This window comes from Rhizoctonia solani, chromosome 4, assembly GCF_016906535.1.
Source record: "Rhizoctonia solani chromosome 4, complete sequence".
NCBI classification, from domain to species: domain Eukaryota; kingdom Fungi; phylum Basidiomycota; class Agaricomycetes; order Cantharellales; family Ceratobasidiaceae; genus Rhizoctonia; species Rhizoctonia solani.
Window position 1 is genome coordinate 1,564,647 of NC_057373.1, and position 20,158 is coordinate 1,584,804.

A 20,158-nucleotide genomic window follows, 5' to 3' on the forward strand; every position below is an offset into this window, starting at 1 on the left:
CAATAAATCAATATGAACGAACATCACATCAAGCTCCAGCCATACGCCTTCTGACACTATACGCTAGCATCTGCATAGCGGATTGGTGCAGGGACATGCAGCAACTCGTACTTACAGTAGAAAGCATACACGAAATCTCAATACCGATTTTTTTGGCAATTGTAATCATATTCATAATATTCGTACTATCACTGAGGATATTCTTTCTTCAACGAGCACTCACATTTAGACGCAAACATCCCGAAGGACTGACGCCTGCAACATGGAAAGTGGTCAGTGTTACGACAAGACAATAATTCAATGAATAAAAGATCAGGGCGATTCTGAACTAATGATGCATTGTCCTTCGTTTTTACGAAGCACTATCCAGTTCTCGTGTTTTCATCCAGTAATAGAATTTTCCCAATACTTACGGCATGAAACTATCTTCGACACCAGTGAAATATACTCAGTGGTTCAGATAGTGGTATCTATGTTTTCTGGAACATCCCTCGGAGCTGTAGGGAAACTATCGTTAGTATATATAGTAAGGAGGTATCAAAGGCTGGAGGAATGATCAGAGCAGGATGTGCAATCAGTACGCGGAGCGTAGATCAGGAACAGCTTCTAGTTGATATTTTTTATGAAGGCTCATCATAAAACGACGAGTCGTAGAGTAGTGGAACTCACCATCTAAGATAAGAACTAGCAGCTAGTTTCAAATATATCTATAAGTCAAGACCTGCTGGTATCTACCGGTTAGTTTTGAGTTGGGAGACGGTGCGATAACACACGAGGAACGAAAGGTCAGAGAGTAGTTTGACTCTTGGCCCCGAAAGGCTCATTTTTAGCATAGAATATTTTGGAACATCAAGCCAGCGAGTGATTATCTGGTAGTAAAGGCACTTACTATATATCAGGATTAGAGCATGGTGTGAGATGTTGAGGTTGTGAACGTCCAGGAATGGCAAATTTTTAGGTCCAGCACTTCATTTACTTCCGGGCTCTCGTTTCAGGGTTGTAAGCACGTGCTACCGCGTCTCAATCACGTGCGCCATTCCCATTCCACGCTCATTCTTGTGGGAAACTGGCTTAGCTTCAAAGTCTGTACGATATATATTTAGGAGCATTGGCAGGTCCACGTCGAACTTTAGTCAAATAGTTGTTCCGCGCATACAGGGATAGACTGAGCCCTGATTTTTACAGAACATAACGACTTAACCTTTACATCACGAAACTGTCGATTAAGATCGTGAGGTACGTAATAACTGTTTTCCCTTATAGACTGATACATGTACACCCCTAACTGACCACAACTAGCAACATATGTTAGGAATGGAATACGCTGTTTCCAGAGCATCTCCTGCTAACACGAAGCCCCCAACCCTCGCATCTGCCGCATCGTCGATTCATAGCACTAAGCATCCCAACGGCCACTCTACGCCTCCTTATGTTGAAGAAGATGATCCTAGAGGCCAGCTTGTCGAGACTCTTAGGACACAGCTTACCGATACCCACAACCAACTCGACCTACTAAATTCCAAGCTCGTCAAGTCTTATGATCGCGTCTCGACCCTTGAAGATTCGCTTGACAATGCCAACGATTCACTTAATGCTGCTCGAGCGCGGATCAGCGAGTTGGAGGCAGCAAAAGCTTCTCACGAGGCCGCTCTCGAAACTGGAGTGCTCGTAGAGCGTGAACACGTCGCACACGAACTCAGTCGGCTCATGGAACGGGCGACCGAAGAAGCAGCGCAACGAGGCGTTGCCGATGCAGCCCGGTCGCGTATTGAAACGGAACTTGATGACCTGAGCGCGGATCTTTTTGCGCGTGCAAACACTATGGTCGCCGAAGCGCGCATCGCGCGGGCAGCTAGCGAACGAAAGGTCGAAGAAACGGAAGGTGCACTGAAGAGCGCCGAAGACGCTATCAAGAGCATGCAAATGCAAATGCAACAGATGGTAGAAGCACGTCGGGAGGCCGAGATGAAAGTCGCGGAAATGCATGCACGAATCGGCAAAGGGAAATGGACCCAGCAAGATGGACCACTTGAGCTTGATGGACCCCGAAGGCGACTATACAACACCCACACTGTATACCGAGAATATGTCGCATTTATTTCACATTTAAGGGGGTTGCGCTCGAACGCTGCAGTCATACCTCAATTGTCATCATTGACCTCGTTACCTTTTATTGCACGGCTAATAGTCGAGGACTGGTGAGCTCCTTGTAATTTCGCATATGCTCCGCTGTCATGCTAAGCGCCCTACCACGCGTAGTGACCCAACTTTGCGCCTCGACTTGGCTCCAGCGCTAAACTGGCTGACCCGGCGTGCTGTCCATGGCGCTATACTACAAGGCCAGCTGGAGATTGAGCCAGTATACGGTCTACAGGAGGCTGAATGCGCAATGTGTGGGTCACACCCAAATGGTTCGCTTCCCAGCTCTGCGACAACCAGCCCCACGACCGCAACGCACGCGCTCTCACCAAAATCCCACACTCCTAATGGCTCGGGATCGATGGTGGCTTGGGCCTCCTCAACCAGCAAATATTTCAAAGGTACACTGGCTTCCCCTGGCACCTCTCCTCAAGCCCATACGAATGGTGTTACACAATCGCCTGTCCAGCGAATCATCGCGGACCCTCAAGCTCCTCCTATTTACGTCTTCCGGATTGCTGGAGCCCAGGCGGGCACGGGAGCAGCTCCTCACGTATTATGTGCTGGAGGATGGTGCCTTGCCAGATTACGCGCAACCTGTGAGCTCTGCGCATTCTTAAAACGGGGTGTGATCGAGAAGGTATGGTCGGAGCCTCCGCAACCGTTGCATCAAGGTCCAATTTCTTCCGGCATCCGTACTCAGCAAGGTGTATTAGGCTCCGTGGTCAATGCATTCTCTGGGGACAAAGATCCCAAAGATATCACACCTCCCGCTCAACCACGGCAAAGACAATTAAGCCAGCTGGGCAGCCTTTGGGAAAAGGGACTTGGGGCATTTGGGGGGAGTCGCACGGGAAGTAGGAGTGGGACGCCTGGACCGGAAGAAGAAAAAGAAACACCTCCTCCGCAACTGCCAAGAAGGCTACCTCCTCTGCCAGCCCCTGTGCCGGTAGACACTAAACTTTCTATCGTTCCTCCTGCCCCACCGCCGCCACCGCCGCCTAGAGCCCGTCCAGTCCCTCCCGTTCCTTCTAAACCCGAAGGTCAAGAAACTCATACAGATGATCACGAGCACCAAGAACCTATTCAGCATGCGATGGTCTTTGATGCAGCTGCTGATGAGCATGGTCATCACGCTCTTTCGCCAACGGCAGACAAGCGACATTCAATTCCTATTACCCTTCACCAACCATTGCGCCCGATTTCCTCGCCCAAATCACCTACCGATACATTGGCGACACTCCCGGAGACGGTAGCATCTGAGGCCCCTCCTACATCAGACCATCTCCCTAGCCCCTCCGCCACTGTTCCTGAAACTCAACATCTGGCACCCGGAGGAGAAAAAGAGGTTGAGGAGCCCGACACGCCGCGCCCACCCGTGATCAGCCGTCCACCACGTGTCCGTCCCATCGCCCATGAAGAAATCTTACATCGGCCCATGTCCCCCAACGGTATCCCCCTTCCCGACTCCCGCCCCGGGACGCCGGCCATGAGTGGTAGGAACGTCTCTCCTTCGCGAGTAAGGACACCCTCGCCTACCCGATTCCGTGCCGTCTCGCCTAGTATCGCTTCTCCTTCGTCTCGAATCCGAGCTGGAAGTATACGCCGGGATATAGAGTCGGTCCGTGCGTCTTCTCCCGTTCCGTCATCTCCGGCGGGAAGCGGGCCGCCCAAAATCCCCAGGAGGGCACCCAGGCGGGCCGCCCCCGTGCCGCCTGGTACTCCATCGAAGACCGAGCGAAAGGTCCACGAGAGCGAAAGGCCGGTAGAGACTGAGAAGAAGCCCGAGGAACCTGCGAAGGAGCCAGAAGTTGCTGAGTCAACTGTGGAGTCCACGCCTGAAGTCGGGGAGGTCAAGCCAGTAGTCGAAGAGAACAAGATAGAGGAGGAAGAGAAGTTGAAGGCTGAGGAGCGGGCCGCCCCACGCCCACCGCCCCGCCGTGCCGTGCCTCCCCCTCCGGGCCCGCCTCTGCCTCCCCGTGCGAGGCCGCCACAGCCAGTGGAGCACCACGAAGAGGTGAAGGAATCGGAAGCTACGAATACTGAGGTGAAAGCTCCCGAAGAGAGGAAACCTAGCGAAACGAAATCGATTGCTGAGAGTAGAGTTCACGAGTCCGCATCTGAGCACTCCATATATACCGATGGCGCTCACAGCACAAAAGAAAGCGGCCCTGCTATTACGACGCTTGTCACCTCGGCCACAAACGATAGTATTTCTCACATAACCTCCATTCCGAACACTATCGATGACGAAGTGGGTAGCAAGCGTTCAACAGAAGTAGGTGCTCACTTCGTAGGCGATGACTCTTGGGAGGATCGGGCGTATAGAGAGATCGCAAAGCTGAGAGAAGATATGCTCTGGGCGAGGATCGGAAGCGCATGGTGAACTCGGCCTGGCACTAATGTTAGGATCGGAAGTGGGTCAGAGTGTGTTTCGTTGGGTGTATGCGGGTCATATTGTAATCATGTACTGAATATTATTACCTCTCTTGATTGAATTCAACTTATAGCTTGTCTAGTGGTTTGGATAGTTTCCACGGCGATAATTCTTACTCATGCTAGCCTTAAAGCGCATGTGCACCCGTAGGTGGATCTACTTATAATAACAACTCAGTTGGATATGTACCATAGGTGGACTACAGTGGTAACTCTATTTATTGTTACGTGAAAGAAGCTAGACGAGTGGATACATGCGTATGATTTAGGCTAGACTTTATTCTAACCGTTGCATCGTTCTCCTTTCTAGGACGGCCTGCCCTCAAGCATGATGTCTATAAACCAGGCTCCAAAGCTCAGAGCGACCTCCGGGATTCTCCCCCTTCCATGCTAAGGCTAAAGTTCGTATTATATCTTCACCTATATGTCTTACTTCGAGCTAACGTGACTTTGTTCATCCAGTTAAACCTAGTACAAGGCCCCGTGTTCTGAAGGTGGCCTGGAAGCAAATGAAGACTAAAAAAAGTTTCCCGAGTTCCCGTTTCTGAGACTCTAGGCATCAATAAGGCTATCTATTATCTTTTCTCTACAATAACAAAGTCCTAAAAAAACGATGTGAGCCACCTTAAGTTTGGTTCTTCAGCTCAACCAATGTTTACGTTATGTTAACCAGAAAATGCAAAATATACACAAAAATACTTCTGTTACTATCTTAGCTCGGCTCAAGTCTAGCTCGAATAGGCGCAGACTGCGCCTTCGGGATGCACCCGATGGATGCTCCGTCCGCGTGCCAAGCACGTTAGGCTATAAGTTCATTCAACAAATAAATACCAGATGGTTTTGTCCACGTAATGTTCTTGTATTGATTAAAGTGTCCGAATTATGGATATGCCTTATGTCGTACATGTGTGCCCTATACCTTTAAATTTGGCAAATTGCTTGATCCATGGGTGACTGTGATATCATCCGTACTAGCGCTTGCAAGCACTGCACAGCATTTCTTTACCGGCCCTAATGTGACCTTAGTATATAGCACGATTGCCAGGCGTACTGGGATCCCTGGGAGATGCCCCCTTCGGTTGCAGACGTGAGTGCACTTGGTCTTCAACAATGACCGTTACGCTCGTACTAACTCGGCCGTATAGATACGATCGTCGTACTTGCGCAGCCACGCGCCCCCTCAGGTGTACCCCCGATCGCCGAGAGCCTAAACCCCCTGACCTCCATGGCCTGACAATTTCAGCCTGGTGCCGTCGTTTACTTCAAACCGTCAATTCAAACCACCCAACTTACCCAAACCCAATGCTCAAAGCCAGTCAATCTAAGGCTAAGCCGCTTCACCACCCAGTACCCGGACCTTCCGAGGACTGGAATCAACCCAATCAATAGTCATGGCCCCGCCTGACTAATCCCTTACCTTGGTAGAAATTACCAAAACCCTTCAAACAAATACCAGATTCATTTTCTCCTTTGTCTGTTGCACTCATGCACAGAGTTCATGTTCGTGGTTGTCAGCGACTGGCCAGAAATGCTGTATGGAAATGTTGGGAGCATTGTCTTCCTAAATTGACCAATTGACCCCGCCAAATAATTACCAGAACCATCCCTTTCCACTTTGTCTGCTGCACTCGTGTACTTTTCGTAACCGTGCCGTCACATATGCAGATGATTTATGGAATTCGATTGTGTGAGATGTTAATACATCGTAAGGCCTAAGCGTTCGCATTCTTTACATTGACTGTACCGAGGGTTCGTGCGCACAGAGTCCAGTCATATTGGTGATCCAGATGGGTATTTGACAGGGTTATCTTGGAAATAGAAAAATCAATCGATTCGAACGACTCGAATGACATTATCATGTCTTGAATTCAAGATGCCTAAATTATGAGTTCTGTTGCTTTTCGCTGATTGGGGAGCGTCCAACCTTTCAAGTGCAGCGTTCGTCACCCAGCGTAAATGCGTATACTAGAATGGTCCGTGCGCTTGGAATCCCATTTGCTTCCGATATCACCGGCCCTCAAGTCATTTCGCATATATAATTATCAGATCGTCATATGGCTCCTTTGGGAGCGAGGACCCCCTTCGGTGCAGACGTAAGGGTGATGCCTCCTTATCACGGCATATCGTATTCTGATGCAGTCTGTCTTATATAGGTGCAGCCGTCGTATATTGTGATAGCCACAAGCCTCCAAGTTGCTCGTGCAGACAAGATGATCTGACTCAGAAGCCGAATGGAAGGTACAAGGGTAGGTCGATCAATTCTTTTGCTCTCTCGACGTTTGCCAACGTAGTGTGTAGCATCAGCCGGAGTGGACGCACCCATTCGAACGGGCGCTAGACCAGCGAGTCTGCGTACCCGTAGTTGGCTACATCCCCCCGGGGGGGTGCAGCAATCCAAGTCGGTCGGGCTCCGCCCCTCTGACTATCCTGGACGACGAAGGGATTCTTCGTGGCCGATCCAGTACCCGCGGGAGCTGCATGTGTGTATGTGTGCTTACCTGAGGTGTCGCATCCGTTGTTTGGATTGCGTCGGAACCAGACCGGGAAGCTTTTAGCTACTGGCCGCACAAATAATTACCAGATTCATCCCCTCATTCCCGTGTTGTCTGCTGCACTTGCTGTACATTTGTCAATTTGTTTATGGCTGTGCCGTCAATTTATGCAGATGCCTTGCGGAAAACCTTTGTGTGGGAAGCATACGGACCGGGGTGACGATTTACAATAAACTGTCGATACATATAGGGTGGTCCGTGCATTGCGTAGGACCATGAATGGTAAGCGCTGTGACCTGCCCTCAGTAGTGGAGCTATAAGGTGGCGTGCGAGTGCCACTTGATGGCTCCGGACGCCCTCCTACGAGTATTCGTACGATTTACACGAAATTGTTTGTTTTAATGTCGCTGACTCTAAGCCTAGTTACCCGTTGTACCAATAGCAGTGTCGCCTGGCACCCTCGCCAAATTGGCGTTTGTTCCACATCTCTCTGACAGCCCAGTTAGAGTAGTATCGTCTTTGGGAGACTCGTCTGAGCGCTCCGAGGCTCTCAGGCATTTCTATGTCTACCCGGGCTCTCATGTGGATGTACGGGCAAACGTCATATCGGCAGGCATGCGAGGCCGACCTGTACTATGGTCATGGAGGAGAGCCTTCCCCCCCTAGTCCCAGACTTCTGTCCATAGACTCATCTCGGTATTTGTTTCATTGTACACGGCTTGGTTCATACGTAAGTCACAGTTTGATCTCTGTCGTATGGCTAGGTAACTTAAGCACAACGCTCACGCCTTATTAAATAGGCTTTGGCTTTTCCGCACACCTTCCTTCAGCCGGCGATGGAGATCTGCGGTCAAACAAAGCTCAAGGGCAAGCTGTGATACAGGAACCAATCCAGGTGTAGTCCAATCTCGAAACACGATTGATCGAGTTTCGGTTTGTTCTTTCGAGGCACGGTGGTATTGTCACTGGGGGTTTAAGTGGGTCAATCTTCTTGCAATAGGTGTATCCAAGAGCTAATTTCACCGTCCACACGATTGTCACAGACCAACTGCGATAGCGCAGTTTGCGAATGAATCCATTCGACTCGCCAAATAATTACCAGATCCATTATCATTGCATGTCATCTATTTTTTGCTAATTCATATGGATGACAATACTTGGGACATTGATTCTAAATATAGTAAACAACGGCAGAAATAGCATGTCGTATTTGTGTACCACTTGGAATATTGGGAATGTGCTCCATCAGGCCACAGCCAAAGTATTTACAAAGGATTTCACACCGCTTCCATGGCCAGCAGGAGTGCGCCTTTATTGTAAGCTTCGTGGCAGAACGAGCATAATGAGTGCCGACGATATGTTCATTGCGTTATGCCCTGTCACCGATGTCATAGCTTGGTGCTATACAACGTCGGCGCTCGCGGGCATTGCCCAACTAAGGTGATTGACGAGTAGCAACAAGATGTGCCTAGATGCTGTACATATCCTGGGGAAATTTGGGTCAACGTGCACGACAATTTCATCCCATTGGACTCCCACATTACGGGGTTCTTGTTCTATTCGGTAGTTGGATCGTTATGATCGGCAAAGGGCAGCATTTGGGCCGAGCTTGTTCACGGCATCAAATGTGCAAAGCGACAGCCGTGTTTCGTAATTATACGAGGCTCGGTGAAAAGGGCGCTGGGAGTGACCCGTATATGTGTAAATGGTAAAATTAGTTAATAGTTGGGATGAATGTAATCAAAAATACTCTTTCACTTGAAGAAGTTCGCTGCGGCTTGGCTGTGTCACACTTGCCGCAGCGCGTCTAAAGAGCCGAAGACTTATGACATGGCACCGCCACCATCTGGAGGGCAAATATATAATAGAAACACGAAAGGACCCCGGCAACATACACCCCACTGATTATCGCGCCATGGCCGCCCCACCAGTACCCCCTAGACCGATGTCTGCGCGACCAGACTATTTCCAGGACGAATATTCGAGTGCACAAGGCCCTCAATACCCGCAACGACAAGACTCAAATGCACCTCCGATACCACCTTTGCCAACCAATTATAGATCTGATACCCTTAGTCCTCACTGGGGCGATCCCATGCCAGCCCCGCGCCCACAAAAGATAATGTCCAACGTCCGAGTGATGTGAGTGTGCTATTCATTGATCTGCGCCGATGTATCTCATTATTTGTGTAGATGGCACAGAATCTTGAGCAAGGAATGCACACTCCGTCTTCATTCTCGATGCCCGTTCCATCGTTTGCCGGAGGCTTTTCAGCACCTCCGCCCCCGCCTCAAGGCGTGAGTTATGGGTTCAGAGCACTACCAAATGTTCCACAGCACCCTGGACCACCTGCATACCCTGGACCAGGCGGGTTCGCCCAGCATCCTCACGCTCCTCCTGTTCCTCACCACCAATCGAGCTTGAGCATCACACAATCATTCGATGCAATGTCCATTGGACCGCAGCCCGGGTTTTCTCCCCGTCAATCGTCCCTGATGGGTCCCCCTACACCCCGGCCGCTTTCTTTTGCGGCAAATATCCCGCCTCCTGCGACACCATTGCCTCAACCACCAGCTCCGGCAACATCTCCCGTTCCGACTTTTGCGGAGCCGGCTGCTGGCCCGGGTCAACCCCCGGCGATCGTCACGCCCATGCCCACCGTCTCGACTCTCCTTGCCGCCGAATCCAAACTCACAAAACCGTCTCACATCGTCGCGTGGGCAAAGGCCGTCTTGGGGCTCGTGGACCGCCAGCAACCGGACGCAGACCCGAGCAACCCGGAGCCGATTTCAGACCCGGTTGTCGCCCGACTGGCCAATGTGGCCATCCAGCATGTTCTCAGCTTTGCCTCGGTCTGGCAGGTTGGGAGCAGAGACCCCGTGCCGCCCCATGTAGCCGAGGCACTCTACCTGCGTGGTACGTTGGAAGCCAGCGGTGCGTTCCCTGAAAAGATCCCTCGCGACCAGAGGTCAGCGTTCCGGGATTTCAACGAGGCAGCGCGACAAGGTTACAAGGCCGGATGGTTCAAGATTGGGAGGGATTACGAGAGCGTGAAGGATATGGCTCGCGCCAGAGAAGTCTTTGAGCGCGGAGCAGGTCTCAAAGAGACCAGTTGTCTATACGTAAGTAACTCCTATCCGTACGATTATTGCGCGCGCGCCTAATGCCATTGAATCGCTATTTCAGCGTCTTGGCATGGCCCATCTCCTCGGCCAGCTAGGCTTTACCGCCAATCCCGCTGTCGCCGTGCCTCTCCTCCAAGAGGCCGCTGACCTTGCCAACGTAGACGTTCCCCAGCCTGCTTATGTATTTGGTATGCTACTCTTGGGCGAATTCGCCCAAGTCGAACTCCCGCCCGCGCTCTTGGCCAAAACCCTTCCTGCTCCCACTCCACAAAACCCACACCTCGTGCGTCCGAGGCCCGTAGGCGCATTGACGTGCTGCCTTCCTCGGTTACGGTCCTGCTCTATACAAGATGGGCTGGGGGTACGAGCACGCCAAGATGGGCTGCGCATACGACCCGTTACTTTCGGTCCAATACTATTCATCCGCCAGCCAGCGTGGAGAAGCTGAAGCGGATATGTCCTTGTCTAAATGGTTCCTGTGCGGCTCTGAGGGTTTCTTTGAAAAGGACGAGAATCTGGCTGTGGTTTTCGCCGAAAAGGCGGCCAACAGGAAGTTGGCTACTGGAATGTTCGCGATGGGTTATTATTATGAAGTCGGAGTTGGCGTCAAAGCTGATAGGAACGAAGCTATCAAGTGGTATCAAAAGGTATGCTCGCAGTTGCTCCTAATAAATTATATAAATTCACATTATTTCAATAGGCAGCGGCAACTGGTAACACCGAAGCTACGGGCCGTCTTACCGCTCTCTCTGCTCCCAACGCAGCACCGCTTTCGCGCGCCGAGCACGAGACCCTTACAGACTCACGACTCGTCAGGAGGCACACCAAAGCCAAGGATACGGCTGCAGCAGCCGGTCGAGTTGCACAGGCCAAAGGAGAGGAAGATCGCAAGGCCATGGAAGGCGCTGCGCACGCGGCTGCGGACTCCGACGTCGGGCAGCCAGCCAGGCGGCCTGGTCAGTTACCTCTTCCTGGCAGCGACGGTGGTGTAAAAACTCCCCCGCGCGTGACGTCGCCAGCCCAGGCGCAGATGGCGTCCCCCAAGCGCCGGCCCCAGCCCCAGGGGCAAGTAGCGGGAGGTTCCAGCAGCGATACACTCTTACGGACGAAGGTTTCCAAACGCCTTCGTCTCCGCAGGTGTCGACTCCTGTTACAGCACCTCCTCAACCCCATATTTCTATACCTCCCCCAGCATCAACACCGGCCCCTGCATCTGCGGCCCTGCATCTGCCCCAGCGGCACCTGCACCTGCACCGGCTCTAGCACCACCTTCTCCAACCACTCCTGCGGCTACAAAGCTATCAGGAAAGAAAGGCCCACAGTCGTTTGCAGAGATGGGATTCCACAGCCAGCCTGTAGAGGACAAGGATTGCGTTATCATGTGAAATAATCGAACTATAGGTCCCTTTAAACTCGGGTAGCAGAGGTGCAAAGTGGTGTACCAACGATATTTGATTAATCTTGACCATGTATGATTCCATAATTATTAGATTTGCTGTGACTATAATTGCTTTTTTCCCTACTTTACTCTAAAGCCTTCTTTCGGCGATAAGTTTCTTGCCTGGCCCCGCTTAATCCGCCCAGGGACATTCTTTGCTCCGTGAAGAACAAACGGTTTGACCCAGAATGAGCTAAACGCCGAGGAATCTCAATTGTTCTTTGCTTCGACTCCTTCGCCTCTCGGTTAATTCGAATGCTTTAGCGGCACGCGTGTTGAGTTGGGTATTTATAAACCCCCTTTAGCCAAGAGATATGAAGGTGCGTCTGAATTCCCCAGGTCTCCGCACCCTTGTGTGGGGTTTTGATCCACGGGGTTGCCTTTATTTCGCATTGAGTAGCACAAAACACAGAACAACAATGTGCTATAGGTAGTTTCAATGAGGGCATACACTCTACTTTGTGCCATTTTCGTTTCCGTAGGCTCCTACCTATTTGGTAGGCACCTCAACTCGGTTGACTGAGATCTTCATCACTGATCGGTTTCCTTGCAACATTAATATAGGCTATGATTCAGGAGTGTGAGTACTCTAGTCGACCTGTTGGTTCCATATATACTATCAAGAGACTAATCGCCACCCCAGGATGACGACGACTATCGCCCAGGACTCGTTCAAAGAGTACTTTGACCATCCTTCGCAGAGCATTATCGGGGCGCTCGTATCAACTTATATCGCAGGCGAAGCTATTGGCGCATGCTTCGCTGCGTGGTCGGGTGATGCACTGGGACGAAGACATACGATCACGATTGCGGCTGCGACCGCAACTGTAGGAACCGTCATTCAACGGCTTCGGTGCACATTGGGATGTTGCTCTGTAAGGATTCATATGTTAAAGATTAAACTAGGGCACAATTAAAACGTTCGGGAATAGGCGGGAGAATTATTACTGGAATGTGGGTCGTGTCCGAGGTATCATGATCAAGCGAATTGATGCTGGCACTGACCCCTCTTGGCTTCGTATTTTCAGGGCAGTGGATGCGTGGGTCACAAAACAATCACTGGAGATAACATGTACTCATCTCATGTCTAGATGGTCTTGACAGTCCCGGTATATAATCAGAGATATCACCGCCCCAGCACCGTGGCCTATTGGTCGGGCTATCAGGCCAACTGATTGGCGTAGGGTCACTTGTGGTCAGTCGTTTACTATACTATGCGGGCACATATAGACTCAATATTCTCGTGAGAATAGGCCAATTGGGGCTATGCGTCAGCTATGCACCTGAAAGCGCAAAGGACTTTCGTTGGCGTTGTGAGTCTACTCGTTTATCCATTTATAGCTGAATTGACTTTCCCATGTCACTCCCACACAGTTCCACTAGCAATGCAATACCTCCCGGGTTGATCGTACTCGCTGGGATATGGTTCCTCCCCTATAGCCCGAGATGGTTGATCACTCAAGGGCGTGAAAGCGAGGCCTATTCAGCACTCAAACGTTTGATGGGTTCGGATGACGAGAATTTTGAAGGCATGTCAGGTATAATCAATCGCGCTTATCCAGCTCACTGAAATCTACCGCATATAGTCGAATTTAATCGTATGAAAGAACAAATCAAGCTTGAAAAAGCGCGAGAAGTCAAATCAATATCCCAGCTCTGGAGATACTATCGTCGGCGTGTTCTAGTATCGGTTGCAGTGCAGACGTGCACTAGTTTATCGGGCGTCAATGTGATCGGTGTGTTTCTCGTCAAGGTCCTTTTGGTTACTCGTGATAAACTTGTCTGTAGGTTATTATCAAACTATTTATATGCAAGCATCGGCATCACGGGAAAGACTGTTTTGTTACTATCGGGAGCATACGGAACATTTGGGCGTAAGTAGGAACTTATCTCGTTCAAAACGTCGGTAGATACCAAATAAACTGATAGCTATCGCTAATCTAATCTCACTTTGGAAGGTCGATTCTTGGTGAGGAACTAATTGCCTGTCCATTAACATACTTACGATTTTCATCACTAAAAAGGGGACGTACACGGTCACTGTTTTGGGGAGCAATAGCACTTGTGATTGACCTTACGCTGGTGATGGTGGGGACTCAATGGTCAAGTAAATAGGCTAGCCACTTACTCCCAACATACTAGACCCTCACAAAATTCTATGCCGGACAGATAATTCTGTTGGGCAAGGATTTATCATCGCTTTTATATTCTGTTATACGTTCATCTACTATCTGGGATTCAATTCCGTAACTTGGACATATGGGGCCGAAGTGCTTCCAGTACACATTCGGTCCAAAGGTAATGCCTGTAAGTAATCCAGATATAACATCAACTTATATTGACCACAATCCCTTCGTAGTGGCCGCCTTTTCTCATTTCGTTTTCAACATTGCCGTAAACCAAGCGGCACCGACTGCTTTTGCAACTATTGGATATCGATTCTATGCGGTAAGTGTATCGTGGCCACGCCCCTGAGATTTCGTTGGCTAAAGCGTCTTTGACCAATCAGCTATTCATTGCATTGAACCTGTGTACAGCAGTCATGGTGTGGGCGTACTTCCCCGAGACAAAAGGGCTCAGCCTAGAAGAGATTGCAGACTATTCGGGGACGAAGTAGTTCCGGAGACGCGGTTAGATCGATCAATAAACAGTCCCAACGAGCGCGAAACAAGGGATTTGAACCCATCTAAAGAACCATCAGCTGATCACTTTGAGCAGGTTCATCAGGCTTAGAAAATGTATAATATCCCATGTTCATGATGTCATTCAATAGCAGATTAACACGAGCACCATATAGTTTGAGCGGTCAGCCACTGCAGTTAGTCTCCCCAAGGCAGACTGTTACAACAGGTCAAGGGGCACTCTCAAGGCTTCTGTAATAGTTGCAGTGGATATCATTTTATTTCATAACTTAGGGTTATTCGAGGAACGGCGTGCATATACATTGGTCAAAAATCAAACATATCAACGTCAATCGGGTGGTCTGCATCATCTCCAGGAAGTGCTTCAACAATTTCTCCTTCTCCGCATCCTCCATTGACACTCTTTTGCGCTTCTTTCCTTGAGGCCCAGCTCTACACGTACAATTGGCCAGAACGCGGTCAGGCTGTGCATCAAGTAAGTTTAGTGCTCGTTCTGTGGCATCTTTAATGGCCTGCTGGGCTTTCTCAGATGATGCCTGCACAATTATTTGGCCATGGATTTTGACTGAATGTATGTTGGTTACTTATCCCGAGAAATTGGCTAAAAACTGACCTTCACACTTGAACCCAGTTCCTCCGTTTGGAAGCTGCGTTTCAGCCTTCGCAACCCCGAATGATCGACATCCGATTGACTCCAACCTCTTCATGAGTCGAGACATGGGGTGTGTTAGCATAGCTTTCTTATCTATGTACCGGTCGTAAAAGGGCTTCAATACGCGATCATAGACTGTCTTCACTCGCGTAATGCTAAATCCAGAAGAAATATAAATTGCCCCCAAGAGGGACTCAACCACATCTCCCAAGGCCTTTAAATATGGAAGAAGTGAGTAACTCCCAACCAACTTTAGGCCAACCATACCTTTGGTGCGACTAATTTGGACCAATACTTCAAACGTTGTGCATCAGTCCGAGCAATCTGTTTGCATTTTTGGACTTCATCTATGAATGTTACGATGCTTTGTGCCAGAGAATTTGTATCGTGCATCAAGTATTGATGTAAACCTGACTCGATACAGATGATTGCGAGGGCTCTGTTAGAGACCATGCTACTCTAAATTATAATTTTAGTTGGCTTAGTTAGAATTGAGTCAGATTCACTCACCTTGATCAGGGTCATGCTATGAGGCGACCATTCCTCTTCATCGAGAAGAACGATTGCACAACCACTACAACGTATCATATATAGTTAACCATTTGTAATTTTTATTAGGACAACTTACGCATATCTAGAACGGCGTCCCCCAAGAACTCTAGGCGTTCGTATGATTCGGAAGATCTCGCCATTGATGCGTGTTGCTGCACAGTTCTCATTTCAACTTCAAGTTTGATTATACTGAGGAATATGCGTACCATCGCTTGTAATAGTAACTCAGGATTGTCTAATGAAACGCCTATGATCTTTATGAGCCCATCCAAAGTTTCTCCCTTGTGATCAGACTCCTTCATAGTCATCGACTTGTTGGGTGCGTAGGAAATAACATCGAGCCAGTCACAGGTTTTGAGGGTGTCAAAGCCCAGAGTTTTGGCTACGGAAAAGGCTAACTCCTCGCCTTCGCTCAAAAGAGCGGCGCCAATCATGGCCTCGACCACATCCGCAATGGTCTATTCCATGCATAGCTTCAGCATATAGATAGATCAAATATCGGCAAATGCTCACTTTTGGTGGAATCTGACGTGAATATGTCTAGAGTTTAGCAACTGAGCTTGCCCGGTAAATCCTGGGTTCTCTCCATGAATAGGGCTTTTCTTTGATATCAAAACGTTGGGGATGACCCATTGCTTGGGTCGGAACACATCCGATTGAATGCACGGCGGCAGGCCCAGCGCCTGGGCCCCCAACCATAAGGATCTGTTATTGACCATTTTCTGCCGTTTTGAATGTAGAACCCCGGAAGGTGCAGTTGGTTCTACACCATATAGGTAAGCGGATGCAGCATATTTGATAAAAGTATCTCCTGCATAAATAAGACGCATTGAGTCAAACATGTGGGGAACAATGTGGTGCCTACCTAAAAATTCGAGTCTCTCGTAGCTAAAAGTGCGATGGGCCATACGGGAACAGAGTGCATGTGCAACAAGCTCATCCTGTATTTGACCTTGGAAAAACGTCAAGTTGACTTCCTTGGCGATCAATACATTCTCGATATGCCAGATCACAGATGGGAGGAGCGATGCTGTCCGGAAAGTTGGGGCGGGAATACTGGAGACGTAGCATATTTCCGGCACAAGGTAGTTGGTTGTCCTTTGGACGTGGGCTCCTGGGGGTTGAGCTGGTTTGCAAGGCCGGTAACAAAGTCGCTTCAATAAGAGGCTGCTGTAGGTTTTGATGCCCTCGAACTCATGCCGGTGGGTTCTATAATAGTCCAACAACGATATCTGGGGCTCTCCAGGCTAGTATAGTTTAATACTTTGTCATGTCACAAGGGAAGCGCTGCCACTCACCTTGTCTTGCATGATCAATGATAGTGGATTCAGGTCCTTTCGTAGCTTGGCATTCTCAAACCTACGAGTAAATTCGTTCGAACGGTCCTGAATGACACCATTCATTAAATCCAGCCACATCTCATCCACGTTGTTACATTTTAGGGGTCGCACTCGGAACGAAACCAAGTCGTTGACCTCTTGCCATGATATGCACGGTTCAATCGAGGTCGTGCGAGCAATACGGGTAGGCTCGAAATTCGGACCAAATTTGACAGGAAGTACAAAATACGCCAATTCGCCGGAAGGACTGTCATATTGCTTGTTTCCAAGAATACGCCAAAGATTTAATGTGTAGCGAAATGCAAGTTCTACTTGCTCGGTAATCAAGGAAAGAGGTGCACATTGACTGAGGATACTTTGAGCTCAGTCTGGTGGGGAACACCGAGAATTCCTTGATATCGCCCAGGGGAATTCGGATCAATAGTATCATGCTTGGATATAAACCAGTTTGCGATTCCATCGAGAATTGAATCAAGTAGGGGTAAAACAATTTAGATGGGGCCGCAAGCAGGCAATTGTGCCAAAACAGTGGTAGCACAGGTGGATAATACGTGTCTATAGCCACCCTGTTCTTGGGTGGCTGTAGTATACCATGTTTCCAAGTGTGCAAGGGACGCGACGGGAAAAAGGAAGAAGGGAGTAAGCCAAGGTTGAATAGTGTAAAGCACGCGCGAAAGCAAGCAGAACTCCTAGCTAGGGCCTTACACAACGAAGGTTCCCCGTGGATTTCGAGAGGTGGGTCGCATGAGTTTGTCCGGATTGTGCAGCACCAGTGATCCTTGAGATCAGTGTTTTCCACAGAAACTCGCTCATAAGAAAATACTTTGACCGGTATTAGAGCGGCATCTTCTTCAGCTCTGTTGGCCAAAAATCGGTAAAACACCTCTTCGGACTCCTGGATATAGATTCTAGAACCAATAATTGGATCTTGATATAGGGGCTTTCTCGTGAGCTTTCGCGCGACGGACCGATGATAATGGAATATTGATTAAACCGGCGACAATTCGCCAATGGCTTTGGGGGACTTGGTGCTCCGTCGACATCATATTCAAAACCCAATTATAGATTGAGTTGTCCATCTTTAGGATATCCCTGGCAACTTGATAGTGCTCCCGATTGCCCCGCTCAGCTAAAAATGTCAGGCTCGCGCCACTGCGATAAGCCAATAACCGAGATCGAGCAAATGAGATTAAGCTGCCACATAGATTGAACCTTTGAAACATAGCCTGTTCTTTAGTGACTCTCAAAGTGATCTGAATAAACTGTACCAGATAACATGAGAACAAACGTCTCCATCTATGCTGCTTAAAATAGACTCGGTACATATAAGGGTGTTGATTAACCCGTTCTTGAAATCCTCTTCCAACTAGACCCAATTAGCTCAACATTAATGAGTAACACCTAGTGGTCCTCACAGCTTCTCTAGTGCCAGATTCGTGATCTATCTTCAAGTGGTCCAAGTAGAGGGCACTTCGTACTTTGGGCTGTTGGTATATAGAGAGGTGCCATTCAAGAGCTAGCGCAGTGAACGGGTTCCTAACTACATATACTATGTGAGTTATTTCTAGTTTCCAATAAATTAAACATTCATACCAATTATGATGCACCGAAAGTGCGATGACATTGATGCAGCGTTCAAATATTTCAGGATCTCATTAAGTTTTGATGTCTGATCCAGGGCTGCGAGAGACAAACATAAGATGTTACGTTGGTGATTAGGTAGTATATAGACCATGCATACATATTCCTTCCAGCAGGGGTATTGTAACAGTCCTCTTGTCCATGATTAGACCCTCTGAATCCGAATCAGGATTAAATAACGAGAACAGAGGAACACACCAGCCCCCTAATTCCAGAGTTCTGAAATAGATATGGACGCTAAATCAACAAAGCCGCCATCCAAGCGATGCTACTTACGCTGCTTCAAAAGCCGGATGGAAACCTGGAGGGAGTACGGGCAATGCTCCTTTACGGATTCATACTCAAGCACTGAAACTTCCAGTCTATTGGCATTGTGAGCTACTTCTAATCTTTTCGCATCAAGATTACCCAAGATCCGAGCATCCAATAATTGTTCCATACGCAGAGCAGAGTATCCAAAATTGGCTTCTAGTTCCAAAGGGTAGTGAGTTAGACCTAGAACGCGCGGCCGTCCGGCAGTAGGTAGTTTTCCATAATGATCCAAAAGTATTGTAGAAAGAGGGGATGAAAGATCTTCCAGGGCAACCAGGTGAGCATCGTCCACTATGAGATGCGACAGCCGAGATAGCTTTATTAGACCACATCCAGCGCTAGGAGTGCGTACTAAAAGAAGCTCAGCGTATAATCATAGCTTACCGGATGAATGGACTTACAGATGTGGGGTGATTGCTAGCCCTTCCTCAGTTCTTTAAACCATACATGATTGAAGCTGAACCGGATGTAGACGGTGTATAAAGGGAAGCCTTGGGTTTAGCATCGGAGTCCAGACCATCATATACTCGCCGGGCGTCCTCTATTTCACTTGGAGATCGTTGGACGGTAAGAGTAACAGTAAACTAGGGCAATCATTGACGAACCTAGTTAAGTATAACATCACAAAGCGCCTGGCCCAACGTTCGTATATTTTAGCAGAGACTGAATAGTGCGTAGCTTTTCTGTATCGAGCCATTATGAATGAGCTTGATAAAAGGAACAGATGCATACCTTCATACGCTAGGTTCGAAAGTATAGCTAGGGGACGATAAGATTGTTGAAGAGCTTACATTCTTATTGCTTACTATTACTGCTCAGAATTGCGGTGCTGACTCCAGGAGCGAGACCACCAAGCCCACCAGGTGAAAGAGAAGAACCAGAAGTGGGTGGAAGGCCACCACTTCCGGGAGCAGCTCTATTTAGGTGGCTCATGGTTCGCGGGACTGCACTGTAGCCTAACATTAAGGGTAAAAAAGCGGTGAGTTAAGTCAACTGCGACCTTCCCTGCTTGTTGCGCAGTGTAAACCAGCTAGCTTAAAAGCACAAGGCTTCTTGGACTAAATAGGTATCGGTCTATACGTATATAAAGTAGTGTAACTATCTATATAAGCGTTGTCGAACGGTCGCAGAATCGCAAAACGAGAGACTATGGTAGTCATACAAAGAAGTTTGTTATTTTGGTTCAGGTAAATTATATCACGTGCGGCTTCTGAGAGCTGGAAATCAAATTGCCTAGAACCTATCCCCTGGACTTCAACCTGTTCTGTGATGGAGGGTCCTAGATCGATCTGGCAAGGCCACAAAAACTTGGACAAGCTTTTCATTTTGTCCGTTTAAACTGTGAAAATATATCTCATATGCTAACTGGACCATAACCTTCATTTCAG

At 48.8% G+C, this 20,158-nt stretch overlaps 5 protein-coding genes across 5 annotated transcripts; 4 read left to right on the forward strand and 1 right to left on the reverse strand.

The window, feature by feature from the left end:
* Positions 1-1,314: 1,314 nt before the first annotated feature.
* RhiXN_00508 (uncharacterized protein) lies at positions 1,315-4,525 on the forward strand (the record flags this gene model as incomplete). The annotated part of the gene is made up of 2 exons (XM_043320327.1): positions 1,315-2,198; positions 2,260-4,525. 2 exons carry the CDS (start codon positions 1,315-1,317, stop codon positions 4,523-4,525), a joined length of 3,150 nt encoding a protein of 1,049 aa, XP_043179339.1.
* A 2,884-nt stretch (positions 4,526-7,409) lies between these two features.
* Positions 7,410-7,733, forward strand: RhiXN_00509 (uncharacterized protein; the record flags this gene model as incomplete). The annotated part of the gene is made up of 2 exons (XM_043320328.1): positions 7,410-7,439; positions 7,491-7,733. 2 exons carry the CDS (start codon positions 7,410-7,412, stop codon positions 7,731-7,733), a joined length of 273 nt encoding a protein of 90 aa, XP_043179340.1.
* A 1,249-nt stretch (positions 7,734-8,982) lies between these two features.
* RhiXN_00510 (Sel1 domain-containing protein) lies at positions 8,983-11,578 on the forward strand (the record flags this gene model as incomplete). The annotated part of the gene is made up of 6 exons (XM_043320329.1): positions 8,983-9,204; positions 9,261-10,190; positions 10,255-10,476; positions 10,544-10,840; positions 10,894-11,330; positions 11,386-11,578. 6 exons carry the CDS (start codon positions 8,983-8,985, stop codon positions 11,576-11,578), a joined length of 2,301 nt encoding a protein of 766 aa, XP_043179341.1.
* Positions 11,579-12,275: 697 nt separating this feature from the next.
* RhiXN_00511 (Sugar (and other) transporter) lies at positions 12,276-14,248 on the forward strand (the record flags this gene model as incomplete). Its single annotated transcript, XM_043320330.1, has 10 exons — positions 12,276-12,484; positions 12,564-12,671; positions 13,006-13,169; positions 13,218-13,367; positions 13,420-13,505; positions 13,590-13,600; positions 13,656-13,738; positions 13,801-13,938; positions 13,991-14,079; positions 14,141-14,248. 10 exons carry the CDS (start codon positions 12,276-12,278, stop codon positions 14,246-14,248), a joined length of 1,146 nt encoding a protein of 381 aa, XP_043179342.1.
* Positions 14,249-14,579: 331 nt separating this feature from the next.
* RhiXN_00512 (endoribonuclease Dicer) lies at positions 14,580-19,733 on the reverse strand (the record flags this gene model as incomplete). The annotated part of the gene is made up of 19 exons (XM_043320331.1): positions 14,580-14,683; positions 14,716-14,838; positions 14,887-15,139; positions 15,193-15,384; positions 15,436-15,499; positions 15,554-15,639; positions 15,684-15,935; positions 16,008-16,288; positions 16,343-16,724; positions 16,776-17,163; positions 18,161-18,183; positions 18,233-18,357; positions 18,411-18,497; positions 18,559-18,663; positions 18,735-19,121; positions 19,234-19,319; positions 19,376-19,453; positions 19,511-19,529; positions 19,577-19,733. 19 exons carry the CDS (start codon positions 19,731-19,733, stop codon positions 14,580-14,582), a joined length of 3,192 nt encoding a protein of 1,063 aa, XP_043179343.1.
* Positions 19,734-20,158: the final 425 nt, after the last annotated feature.